The sequence below is a fragment of the Plecotus auritus genome (assembly GCF_963455305.1).
Source record: "Plecotus auritus genome assembly, chromosome: 6".
Taxonomy (NCBI): domain Eukaryota; kingdom Metazoa; phylum Chordata; class Mammalia; order Chiroptera; family Vespertilionidae; genus Plecotus; species Plecotus auritus.
Window position 1 is genome coordinate 164273162 of NC_137773.1, and position 12940 is coordinate 164286101.

A 12940-nucleotide genomic window follows, 5' to 3' on the forward strand; every position below is an offset into this window, starting at 1 on the left:
CAAGCACTCGGTCGTCATTTGTGGAATACTCCTCCCGCTCCTTCTACATCCACTCCTTCCTTCTAGTTTTAACCCAAGATTAAAAATTGCACTCAGAGTCGTCGCGGATATATCTTGACCCTCATTGCCTCAGCAGTCCAGCCAGCCTTCCCAGCATGCTCCTGGCCTCGGGCTGCAGACACTCTTCTCAATGGCCCTGTGTTCGTCTGCTTTCTTAACAGAAGTGAAAGAGTATGAGCCTCCATTTGGTTCCAAGGTGCGGGAGCATCCCTGTGTCGAAAGCATGAAGGACAATGTGTTGAGAGATCGGGGACGACCGGAAATTCCCAGCTCCTGGCTCAACCACCAGGTAAGGGGCGGCTGTTGTGAGGAGAGAATCTGAGTGGCCCCTCGGGTAGGAGAGAATTCTGGGCTATTGGGCTTCCATCGGAGGGCAGGTTCCCTTGTGTTCCGTGATCCCATTAGGTTTTGTTTAGAAAGAAAATTTCAGTCAAGTGGGGTGACCCTGTTATTGTAAGTCCCAACTGGCAGGTAGATACAGCGTTCAGAGAGGGCTCACGATCATCATTTGAAAGGCATCTGTCTCATTGTCCAAGGCCCCTCGGTTCCAGTTAAAATATTTTGTTTGCGGCCTCTGCCACTCACCTCTAGACCTTTACCTAGGGAGTTGAAGTTTGGTTCCCTTCTGGGTTCCACATGTTTTCTGGAAACGTTCAGCTGTAGAAGGAAATACTGAGCAGAGAGAAACCAGCAGAGTGTGTCGGCCAGCTGGGCTGAGAGGCGACGGCTGTGCGCCCGGGGCCGCGTGCAGGCCTCTGCAGGCTGTGCACAGAGCTCAGAATGGAAGAATGCAGAGAGGAGGGACATGCACATGAACAAACCGAAAGTCAGTTTGTTGGGAACATCCTAATGGCTTATTTTTTCTTTTTCAAGAAATGGTAGGTAAGGCCATCTGTAGCAGGCCAGTCATTCTGGACTTATCCAAATTCTCTGTTGGGGGCATTCGCACTCGGGGGAGGGCAGTGGTCAGAGAAAAAGAGCAAAGTGATAGGCTGTGAGCACACACCCAGGACAGAGCCGTGACTGAAGCACGAGAGGGAGCAGTGTGCCCCGTGTCCCGGACAGAGCTGTCCTTTCTGCAGTGGAAAACCTCCTCTTGCCTCGGATGAATCGCCATCCAGTGCAGGCTGGCGCTGTCCCAGGTTTTCCTAAGGGCAAGGCGAATGAATTCGGTTAAGAAACAGAAATAAGAAGTCAGGCCGGAGGGAAGACAGACGGAGCAGGAGGCCTGGCCTGGGCGGGGCCTGGCCTAGAGCTACTTCCCAGGACAACAGTTAATAAAGCTGGGGAGAGTGACCCGCCACGGCAGTCCAAGGCTGAGCCCCGGGCTTCGGGCAAGGCCTCTTAGACTCTGATGATGGGAGACTGTGGGACGTTAACTCTGAAATCACTCATGTTATTCCTTTGCAATGCACCTCCTAAACTGTGCAGTTCTTGTAATGAAGCCATGATTCATGATTATAAAATTCTGGAAAGAATTTGCATAATACATTTTTCCCCTTAATGAGATTTGTTGCCCTATTGATTTCAAGTTAATGCTTAATATTTAATTTAATTTACTGCCTGTAATTACAGTGTCAGAATAAAATAAATGTTACTTGTGTACCAACAATAACACTCCACTCTTAACAGGGCCATCAATCAATACTGTCAATTAGGTGAATTATACAATTAATTCAACATCATGAACGTGATCCCTGGCAGGGCAGGGAGGGGCTCTGAGGTGTGTTAGGAAAGTTGCAAGTAGGGGGAGCGTGCTGGTTCTCAGTGCAGTGCTGGGATTCATGTTCCACCAGGCCCACCTGGTGCGGAGTCCCCACAGATAAGTGTTGAGCCTAATTGTCCGGAGCACACTCCTTCTGCCTAGAGGCTATCTGTTTAACCCAGGCCTGCTTTATTTCCCACAAGGACTTGAAATAATAGCAAAAATGTTTGCAATGCAAAGTAAACGTTGAAGCCCTGGAAGAAGACCCTCCCCAGGGTACTGGGCAGCATTTCCTGGACGGGCCTTTTGAATGGGGGCCATTATTGGGGTCAGGCTGAACCCTCTGAAAAGGCCTGGAGTCAGGCAGGTCTGACCCACAAAGACAGCTGTTTTGCAGGGCCCAGCCTAACGCTGGGGAGGAGTGGGGAGGCTCTGACTTGTATTTGGTCCCGTGATATAGATTGGGGCACTTCCTGGGAATTTTCAGGACCCCAGAAGCCTACTGAGGGTCCTTGTGCTGTCTCTCCATTTTACGACTTATTGTGATCAAAAGGCAGCAGAGCGGAAAGGTGCAGTAGGTGTCCAGGGCTATGCACAGCCCCCTCACTCTGCATGCCACTGGCTGGTCTCGTGCTGCGAGCGCTCGGTCGGAACAGTTCAGTGCAGGGCCTGCACTGCGGGAACAAGGAACCATCTGGCCCTCCATGGAGCCCAGCACCACACCCGCTCATGCTGCCTGTGGACTTCTCTCCTCTGCAGGGCATCCAGATGGTGTGTGAGACTCTGACCGAGTGCTGGGACCATGACCCCGAAGCCCGGCTCACGGCCCAGTGTGTGGCCGAGCGCTTCAGCGAGCTGGAGCACCTGGACAGACTCTCGGGGAGGAGCTGCTCCGAGGAGAAGATTCCCGAAGATGGCTCGCTGGGCACCACCAAATAGCTCTTCCAGGGCAGGCTGGGCCAAGTCCAAAGAACAGAGGCAGCGGAAGCTGCCCCTAAGCCGACGGATGCTTCCTGGAAAACCAGGGCTCCCTACCCTTCCTGTAAGCGATGGGACTGAGCAGAAGACAGCTGGCTGGGGTGGGTGACATGAAGCATTCTATGCCTTTGACGTTGTCATAGGATAAGCTGTGTTAGAAGTTCCTCAGGAAATGAGATTGACTTTTATAATAGCTAATAACATTTGCACTTTATTAATGCCTGTATATAAATATGGAATAGCTATGTTTTATATATATATATCTATATATGTCTATATCTATATATACAGCCATACTCTGGAAAGAGATAAAGAAAAAGATAAGGTTTTCCCAGGAAATTGGTTTGATTGGAGAGCTCCAGAGCTGAGCACAGAAGAAGGGATCCATGACAACATTAGCACTTGACAATCACATGTGGGATGGTTGGTCCTCTGACTACATGGGGGGTGGGAGGGGCTGGCATTAGGAGAGGCTCCGTGTCCCACAGTCTGCTATGGCCACGTTGCACTTGCTTCTGCAAAATCATTCCCTGTGAGTGGGCCCTCACCTGTCCATGGAGCTACTTAAGAGTCCCACAGTTTGGGGACCAGATCCTGGGGCTCCTTGTGCCACTGTTTCTCCTGGACTGTTCACTTGAGCTTCAGGCCCCACATCTGGCTGGCCTCGCTCCACCTTCCTCAACTAGCGCAGAAACGTGGCCCCATCTCTAATGGTTTAACTATTCTTAAGCACCGTTTTTGCCTCCACTGGCTGCAGAAAAATCAGGACAAATTTCCTTGTCCATGAAATTGCTATACCTTCTACTAATATGATATATATATATATATATATATATATATATATATATATATATATCCCCCATACCTATGTTACTCTTGTTCGCTCCCAGCACTTCTCCCTTTCCTAAAAATGATCAAATCTCCATAGAGTTCCTTGTGTTTAACTCTTCCACACGCTTGGTGTGAGTCTCCAGCTTTCTAAGCAACACCAGTAGCTTGCGTCTCTTGGGCTCCTGAGTGCTCAAGTGTATCTCGGTCTGGTGCGAAGGATTTGAGCTGCGCAATACTGCCCCAGTTGGGACTGCTTCCTTGGGCACTCTGAACGTGTTTTGCTTGGCCAGCACTGCATTTCACAAAATTGAGCCCGTTTTTAAATGTTTGGAGATTTTACACGTACACACACAATCTTAGGTCCTTAAGTGGGAATAGATAGCAGATGTTTTTCAGTTCTCTCTGACCCACATCATTCATAAAATGAAGGTGTGGACGCACTTATAAAGCTGCTTCACTTCTTGATGTAAACATTGGCGCTTTCTGCCCACCCCTGCCCCGCCCCAGACCAAGGCCCCCTGTAAGGGATATGCATGCAAGCATCATTCCCTGGCTGTGTAATATGACCGATTCCCTTCCTCTCCCCATCTGGTGTTAAGATTTGAAGTTGGCCTTTTTGGACTAAAGGGGACCTCCTCTGAGAGGTCCCAGCTAGCCCAGGTCTCTTTTGTCTCTATATTAAGAGCTTCCTTCCCCTCTGTATTATGGAAGGGAGTCCTTTCCTCCAAGAAGCTTTCTTCATGATCACCAGTTTCTCCATCACACCAGCCTTCCCAACCTTGCAGAATCTCCTAGTGAGGATTCGAGGGTGGGACACAGGAGTCCTGTTTGAAGTTAGGAAATCCGCATGGATGAGAACAAAGAATGAGCTTTAATACTCCATAGGAAACTTGTTCTTCCACAAGCAAGTGTCAATGCTGCAAATAATCTTTTTTTTTTTTTTAAGACGCTACTTATTTTCTGCCAAATATAGGAATATTAGAGACTTCGCAGTGAGTAAATCAGCTCTGTGGATTTTCAAAGAGCTCATCTCATTGGGGTTTTAGCAGACATACTGAAGTTTGGGGTTTGGGAGTAGGTGGAACTTCTAGGCACCCTGTCCTGTGGGGGTGGAGGGGGTATGAGGGACTGAAACTTAAGGACAGGTTGGCTACAATACATGGGAAGTGCCCAGAAATTCCGAGCACTTTAAAGGCTTGTTGACACCGCCCAATAGCTGTTGCTCATTGACCTCTAGTGGCGAATTTCTAGAATACTGGTCTATTAATGATTCCAAAGAGCTTTATCACTTCTGGGTCAGCATAAACTGGAATGTAGAATCAGATGATACTGTGGTTTGATTTGTTTATGTGTTGTTGTTTTTCTTATTCAAGAAGACGACCAAGGAATAATCTGTAGTTCCTAAAAATACTGATTTTTTTTTTACTACTCTACACAAAGGGAAAGTTTTATTCTTTTATGGAACACTTCAGCCATACTCATGTATTAAAATAGGAATGTGAATGCTATATACTCTTTTTATATCAAATGTCTCAAGCACTTATTTTCATACTGTGCATCGTTCGTCTTTTATATAAATAAAATGTTTATTAGATTGAATAAAGCAAAAGTACTCAGGTCAGCTTCTTGTCTCCTGTTCCTATTCATAGTAGCCAAGCGCTGTGGCCTCACTTGGTTATTTTGCAGTTTATGCAGAAAAATATCACAAGACATAATCCTCTCCAACTTTTCCATTTGCATCCTTCTTCAGCTGACAGCCTCAGGTCCCCTTAAAAAAAAGCATTCCTAGCAGCAGTTCAATAACATGAGATGCAGCCGACGCTGTGGGTGGCCTGCCTGATCCCAGGGCCCTGGCAGGCCCCTCTGCATCCCCTGGCTGCCTTCTTAGCCAGTTCCCCTCTGCCCACCATCCAGGGAACTGCCTCCATCCCCATGACTGCTTCTCCCAGGGTGTGGCTCAGCCAAGGTTGCTGCGTAAGAGCACATGCCTCTTTCTTCTATTTCCGCCTTTCTCTACACGAGCAGCCGGCTGATGACTATCCTCGACTTCTGCCAGATGTCATGCTTCGTCCCTCTTCCTTTCTACCCAGCACAGTGTCTCACCTGAGGCTTGTAACCAGCTTCTCTGCATCACCAGGCAAATGTACCCTGGGCAGTTGGCTCAAGGTCATCACTTTCCGGTGACAAAGCACGTGTGGTTTTTCTGCCCCAACTTGAAGCTCCCTCTTTTGGGATCAGAGATCCTGTGGCTTCTTCCACTTTATCAGCTGGGTGCTAAACAGTTAAGGATCTGCAGAGTTAAGAAGGTCGTGCCTACCTCAGGGTTTCTAAACCTCAGCACTACTGACATTCTGTGTTAGATGATTATTTGGGGAGAGGCCTGTCCCTTGCACTGTAGGTTGTATAATAGCATCCCTGACCTCTGCCCGCTAGATACCAGTAGCACCCACCCCACAGCTGTGGCAACCAAAAATGTCACCATTATTGCCAAAAATGTCTTCTGGGGGAGACAGAAACTGTTCTAGCAGAGAATCACTGAGCTAGATGATGATGTGGTCCTACACTACTGTGGGCACTAGTTAGAGACTTATCTGAGTGCAAGAAGCCAGTTCCAGCATGTCATAATTGCAAGAGTTTCATCAAAAGGTTGATGGAACTTGGGGACTCAACAAGGGCTGAGTCATATATGTAGTCACCTGTTGGAATGGCTAAAGGCATTTCCCCCAAACCTGAATAGGATGATTGTTTGCTACCAGATAGCTCAGGGCATCTTAATCTACATGTTATTGCCTCCTACTGGCCAAACACCTGAACAGCCGTAGGCTATTGCCCAATCTGACAATGCTTCTGTATGAAACCCTTGGAAGTGTATATCTCCACCTTGCCTTAGGACAGTTTGTGTTAATAAAAAGCAAGGAGTCCTGAGACAAGGGGAACTAAGAACTTGGCTTCTTCAGCCAGGCCCCTCTGACCCCCAATGCCTCTCAAAATTATCTTTCCTCTTTGGACTCCTACTTAATCTACACACAGCCTTTCTCCAGATTGCTGAACCCTGCTGGAACAAGAACCCCAGCATCTGAGCGAATAGTTGGCAATTTTAGTGGTTACTAATTTTAGTAACTACCTGCTCCTCCATTTGCCAGCTCTTTGACCTGGGCAAGTGACATAAGCTTTCCATGCCTGTTTCTAATGGGATCTTCTGCGCCTCCACCTCTGCAGGACACTGTTGTGACAGGAAGTACACGCAAGGCTCTGGGAGTGGTGTCTTGACCTTGGAAAGCCTCCCCACGGCCAGTATTAAGTCGGTTTAGTAGGTCAAGGGCTGCTTTCCCAAAGAGGCAGATTTTGAAGTACCTGAGAGCATTAACCACCCAGAGGAGAGCGAGGCACGTACCGAAGGCCTGCCGACGAGGAAGGCCCTGTCCTAAGAGGATCGATCCCCTGAGGCGAACTCTCCTTTGCCGGGACCTACTGTGGCAGCAGGTTCTCTCCTCCACCAGCTCTGCAAGCTGGAACGCGTGCCCATTTTACAGATGAGAAATCACGCCTGGAGGGCTCCAGGAACAGGCCTCCGATCTCCAGGAGGGAGAATCTGGGTGCACAGCCAAGTTGTCTTGAAATGGGAATTTGGAATAACAGTTTGGAATGATGCTTGGTCCTCTTTCCTTATGCGGTCTCCTGTGGGAATTGGCCTGCCCAATGGAATGAAGCGCCCAGCCCGCCCCCCCATCCCGTCCCGTCCCCCCCATCTCCAGGGCTCTCATTGTTCTCATCTCCCTGCTGCGTGTCTGTTTGCTCAGTGAGGGCAGGGAAGGTGCTTTTCCATTTCTATTGCCATTCTGGCTCTCCATTCGCCTGGTAAGTGTTGTCTCAATTCTTGCTGAGAGAGCCGCTGAGAGATGAAGGACTGTGTGTGGACAGCGTTGCCCAACCTGAGAAATGTGCCCTGGTATTTCAGATGACTTCAGATGGTGCCAACCTTAGAAAACATTAGTTCAGTGGGTCTGTTTTTATTTTAATGTATATTAGGAAAAATAAACACATTACACGTGAGCCTTCACAAATGTTATTACCTGAAATATAGCTGAGTTTAAAAACTGGAATTGATTTTTTTAAATGCACTAAGTACATGATGGTATTTATTCTTGGCAACTACAGGGGATATGAATATGAATGACTGATGTTAGCTCCACGCAAGGAAGCAAATCCATGTCAATTGCGAACATATATCGAGCACTCAGTAAGTGCCAAACACGCTTCTCTGTTTTATTTTCTTTGTCTGCTTCAATCTTCACCACACACTTAGGAGGTAGTATTTCCTCCATATTAGAGACGAGGAAACTGAGGCAGATAGGGACGTCATGCTCATAGTCCCCCAGGGAGCAATCGTTAGGCCGGGATTTGAACAGAAACAGACACAGCATCCACACTCCTGCTGGAACAGGAGATGCAGCTGTAGTTAGAGGACAAGGTGGAGGGTCTGATGGACTGACTCCTTAGCCTTCAAAACAGAGGAGGAAGATGCCGTTTGCCCTGGAGGGGAGCGGTGGACATCAGGGAGCCCAGGGAAAGTCATTCCTCAAAGGCACATCATGGACTCTGGGCTCCAGCCCAAGGACTTCAGCCAAAACAGGAGCCAAGGTCCTCTGACCCCCTGCGGGCTCCATTTTGCCAGGGTTATTTCAGTTCTCCCTACTGCAAGGTCAGGGGCATTCCCAGTTGGCAGTGAGTCTCCCAGTGCCCTCTACAGGGACGCCCTCCCTCCCACCAGTCAGCAGCTTTTGAATGCAGGCTCTTTGTGCCCAGGAGCTTCTAGCTGGTGGTGCTGGTTTTTGTTTGAACTTCTCTATGCAAATGACATGCTAATGGTGCAGCCCGGAGGGAAATGCCTTCCCTAGGTGACTGACAGAAAGCCTTTCATTTACACCAGTGTCCATCCTTTTTCACAAAAGTCACAGCAGTTGGCATCTGCTCATTTTGTTCATTTTCTTCCTAAAATAGGCTGTCTAATCGTTGCTTATCACATTTCCAATTAGGTTTTTTTTTTTTTTTTAACTTGAATAGTTATAGCTCCAGACTATGGGTTTGAGGACACAGCTTTCAGGCCTACTTTGCAAACTGAGCTGATAAAGACAAGGTTGTGAACTTTCCAACATTACATGGCCTGCCAGTCAGCCTCACAGGGTGTAATTTAATTCTAATACACCTCCTGCTCCTTGGTGCATTTAAATATAACTTGTTAACACTCTTCCTCTTCTAATTAAGCTAAAATTGCATACACTATGAAATGTTCTCTTCTTTTCCACATGCATGCGTACGTACACACACACACACACACACACACACACACACACACACACACACACACGATCATTAAAAGTCACTTCTGCCCGTAGCCTGTGCAGCACAGTGCATCTGAAATTGTCCCCAATGTCTCCTCTCCATCCATGCCCGAGATGGCAGACAACAGAATAACCACAGCCCCAGTGTCCTAGGACCATCCAAAAAGGTACATGCCTTTGAAATGAATTCTTGTCTGCCTGAACAGTCAGATCAACATTGCTAGAACGGGGCCTCTAGAAGCAGACTGCTTGGTTCAAAGCCCATCTCTGCTACTGACGAGCCCTGGACTTTGTGTTTTGGTTTCTCAGGACTGACCTGAGAGAGTGGTAAGAACAGGGTTATCAGAGAAAGACAAACACCACATGGTTTCATTTATATGTGGAATCTAAAAAAAACAAAACAAAAAAAAATAAACAAAACAGAAATAGACTCACAGATATGGAGAACAAAGGGAGGGGTGCCAGATTTGAGGGGCATTAGGGTTGGCTGGGTGAAAAAAGGAGAAGGGATTAAGAAACAAAAATTACCAGTTATAAAAACAGTCATGGGGATGTAAAGTACAGCATAGGGAATACAGTCAATAATAGTGTAATAAGGACTCCTGGTATTAGATGGATACTTAGACTTATTGTGGGGATCACTTTGTAAGTTACATAAATGTCTAATTGCTACGTTATACCCCTGAATATTATATGTCAATTATAGTGAGAAATTTAAATATAAAATATTGCTAAATAGAAGTGGAAGGGGATAGATGAACCAAAAATGGCCTGCTGTCCAACATCTGCTTGTGTGTGTGTGTGCATGTGTGTGTGTGTGTGTTGGTGTGTGTGAGTGTTCTGATCTCACCAGTTCACCATTTTGGAATCATTTTCTTAAAATGAATCAAGCCAGAAAGACATTCTGGAATCTTGTTTTTAAGAGGCATCAGTCGCCATTATAACTGACATTATAGAATGTAAAATTTAACATTCTAATTAAATTGTAGTGGTTAGTATCCTCAGATTACAAACTCAGGTGTGTAAGTGAAACATAGTAACCTCCATCTTGGGTAAAAACTGCTGTTTAAAATGTAACCCTGCTATTCTGGCTTCTGTAAACGTTTGCTTGCTTAAGTTAATAGGGAAAAATAAGACTACTCCCCATTCCAGAGAGGCCATAAACTATGCCCCAGACAGAGTTGTCAGTGCTGGCGCAGGCCAGGCCTTGAGATATGGTCTCACGGCCCTGTCCCAGCACACAGGACTTTTTCTCAGAAGGTCTGGGAGTCTCATTTCAAATTTGGAAAACAAAGAGCTGAAAAACATATAAATAGGAAAGACTTCCACCATATTGGGCCCCAGAATTTGAGAAGCAAGATTTCCTCTGGGCCCGCTAGTGCTAGCGAAATGAACAGGACTCCAAATAAATTTGGCTTATTGATTAAGGCGTCTTCTGATTGAGAATATAACGTAAGAAATGTCACGTGTCTTATTTTTCTATGAACCTACTTAATTTTTCATCTGAACCTCTATCCTGCTGGGCTTGTGAGAAATTCAGCTCTTATTTTTGGGACCCCCTTCCCCACTAGCTCCTAAGGTTTTACCATTGCTCCAGGCTTTATGCAGCGACAAGGGGCAAAGGTTTGGGGAGTGCTGGTTCTCGGTTGTCAGTGAAGCTGGTTCCCCGCGAGGCCCATATCCCACTTGCTGCCTTTGCTCAGGTCTGCCTCTCCTCTGCTTCCTTGCCTTTGGGGACTTGGAATTATTCTTGGGGGAACCTGAGGGCCACAGGTCTAAATTTGCTTCCTGGTGCACCATGGCTACTCTCTGAAAACCCACCAGGCCCTCAGCTCCTTGCCTTGGAGAAATAGGCAGGGGCCCGCTTCTCCAGAGATGCTCATGACTGTCACTCCTTTAAGTCCTAGGAATTCTCGACTTCCCACCTTTTTCTTTGCCCAAGCTCTGCTCCTGCTCTTTGCTCAACAGATTTTGGTACCCTATCAACTTGGAGCCTGAATTATTAGCAACTAAGTAATTAGTTTGCTTAATCTTCAAATCTTCCCCAGAGAAGGACACATTTGCATTCCATCTCTCTAATGCTTGAAAGAAAGGGAAGAAGAACCAATTGATTATTTTTCCATAATTAGAGGGAATGTTCACATCCTGCAACAAAAGAACATCAGGCTTATTTAGATGCATTGCACAGCCTGAAGTATAATAAAGGGAATCACACTTCCATCTGATGGTTTTCTTGAATCTGTGTTCAACCATTTCCTAAATCTCCTAGGTCTGATGGGAGAACAGCTTCTTTCACGGCTAACAGCACTGACAAAATACCAAAAAGAGAACAAAATGGCAGACACAGTGCTTATAGTTGGGATGAGATAATGCAGGTCCATATCCTTTATTTGCTATTTCACATCAAAGAGCTCTGAAAAAAATATACTAGTAGATAAATGTCCTTCTTCACGTAGTTTCTAAGCCTGATGGGAGGCTACTTATAGTTGTTCCTTATGCCACTTAGGGTGAACATTTATGTTATTTGGCAGAAATATTAATGTGTTTAATTATGGGGATGTCACCAACACCGCACTTTAGGGTCTCACATAATATCCATCTTACTAGCTTTCTAAAAATCCCCCAAATGTCCAGATTTCTAAATCTATCAGACTCTGTAGGTTTTGAATAGGGCTTGGGAGATAAACATATAAGTTTTCTGTTTATGATGTGCCTTCGCATGCCCATTCAGGCCAGATCATGGGGAATGACCTAGGGGGCTGGGGCAGGGGGAGGGAGGGCAGAGCAGGGCATGATGATTTCTAGGTAGGTTTGTTGAAGAAAAGGCCTTTTTGAATTTCAAAAGCTGGTGGACTTAAAGCAAGGAGGAAGACAGGTTGAATCAGAACAAGGCTGCTTATGTCCACACCATCAAGTTTAGCCAAGATTCCCCAGGTGAAGGGAGACAAGGGGACTGTGATGTGGAGCAACGCCCGTGAGGCTGGGGACCAGTATGCTGGAGAGCTGGAGGAACCATGCAGACTGAAGTTAAGTCATAATCCAGAGAATACCCACACCTCGTTAGAGTGGCGCCTGAAATGTCAGCCCATGGGAACAATGTGGAGACTAAGTCAGACACTCTAGAATCTCCAGGGTCTAGTTAAGGGAGCATCTCGTGTCTTCTGTGCCAAGGAATCACATCATTCATCCTTCACACTGAGCACCTGGTGAGAAGCTCCATCCATAGAGCCCACTGCCCACTGAATTTCAACAAGGAGTTGCCCCAGTGCCTCAAGAGACATTTCTCAGGCCTCATCTGTTGTGAATGAACCTAAGTCATATTTGCCCGTCATGATTATTGGACTCTTTTGGGAATCAGTAGCTTCCAGTGGTCAGAAGCAGATTATGGCTTTTAGTTCTCCCAACAACCTCCCCAGCAGAAATGACCAACACAAGGAAATTTCAAAGCCTTCAAATCATAGAATAAAAATTGTTTCAAACTCCCCATCCACATGACCCATAGTCTACATTGTTATCAGATAGAAGTCAGAACTGCCGAATATTTCACAAGTGAGTCTATTCCAGGTAATGCTGGTGAAATGCTAACCGACCCACAACTTGTGATAACTTGAGGTGGTTATGGCTCTAGTTTTACATTCTTGTGAGCAAATATTTAGATATCAAAATCATACTTATCCAAAGAAGAAAATCATTCTGTGCCAAGCCAAATCTAAGTTCTTTTTTAAGGAGGAACATTCCTCTTTTTCTTCAGGGGCACATTTACTAACCCAAACATTCAATATCACAGTTTGTATGCCAACCTTCCTTATTTTCACAGTTATTTATTGAGTGATGATTATGTGCTAAGTCTCCAATGAACAATACATCTTAATTTTTAAAATGCACAGAGATATATAATTGCAAAGAGTGATGCGTGTATTTTAAGAAAATTACAGAGAGCTTATATTGCTGCAGAGTCCTTTTTGGATTGGCGGAGGGCAGATAGAGAAGGCGTCTCCATGGAACTGCGAATCAAGCTGAAATA

The 12940-nt window shown here is 46.1% G+C and overlaps 1 protein-coding gene across 1 annotated transcript in view; it reads left to right on the forward strand.

The window, feature by feature from the left end:
* Positions 1 to 3053, forward strand: part of TGFBR2 (transforming growth factor beta receptor 2) — a 76888-nt gene extending 73835 nt beyond the window's left edge. Inside the window, exons 6-7 of the mRNA XM_080673197.1 lie at positions 222 to 349; positions 2525 to 3053. Coding sequence (XP_080529323.1) covers positions 222 to 349; positions 2525 to 2704 — 308 coding nt within the window. The 3' untranslated portion in view covers positions 2705 to 3053. The remainder of the gene's footprint in view (positions 1 to 221; positions 350 to 2524) is intronic.
* The last annotated feature ends 9887 nt before the right edge of the window (positions 3054 to 12940 follow it).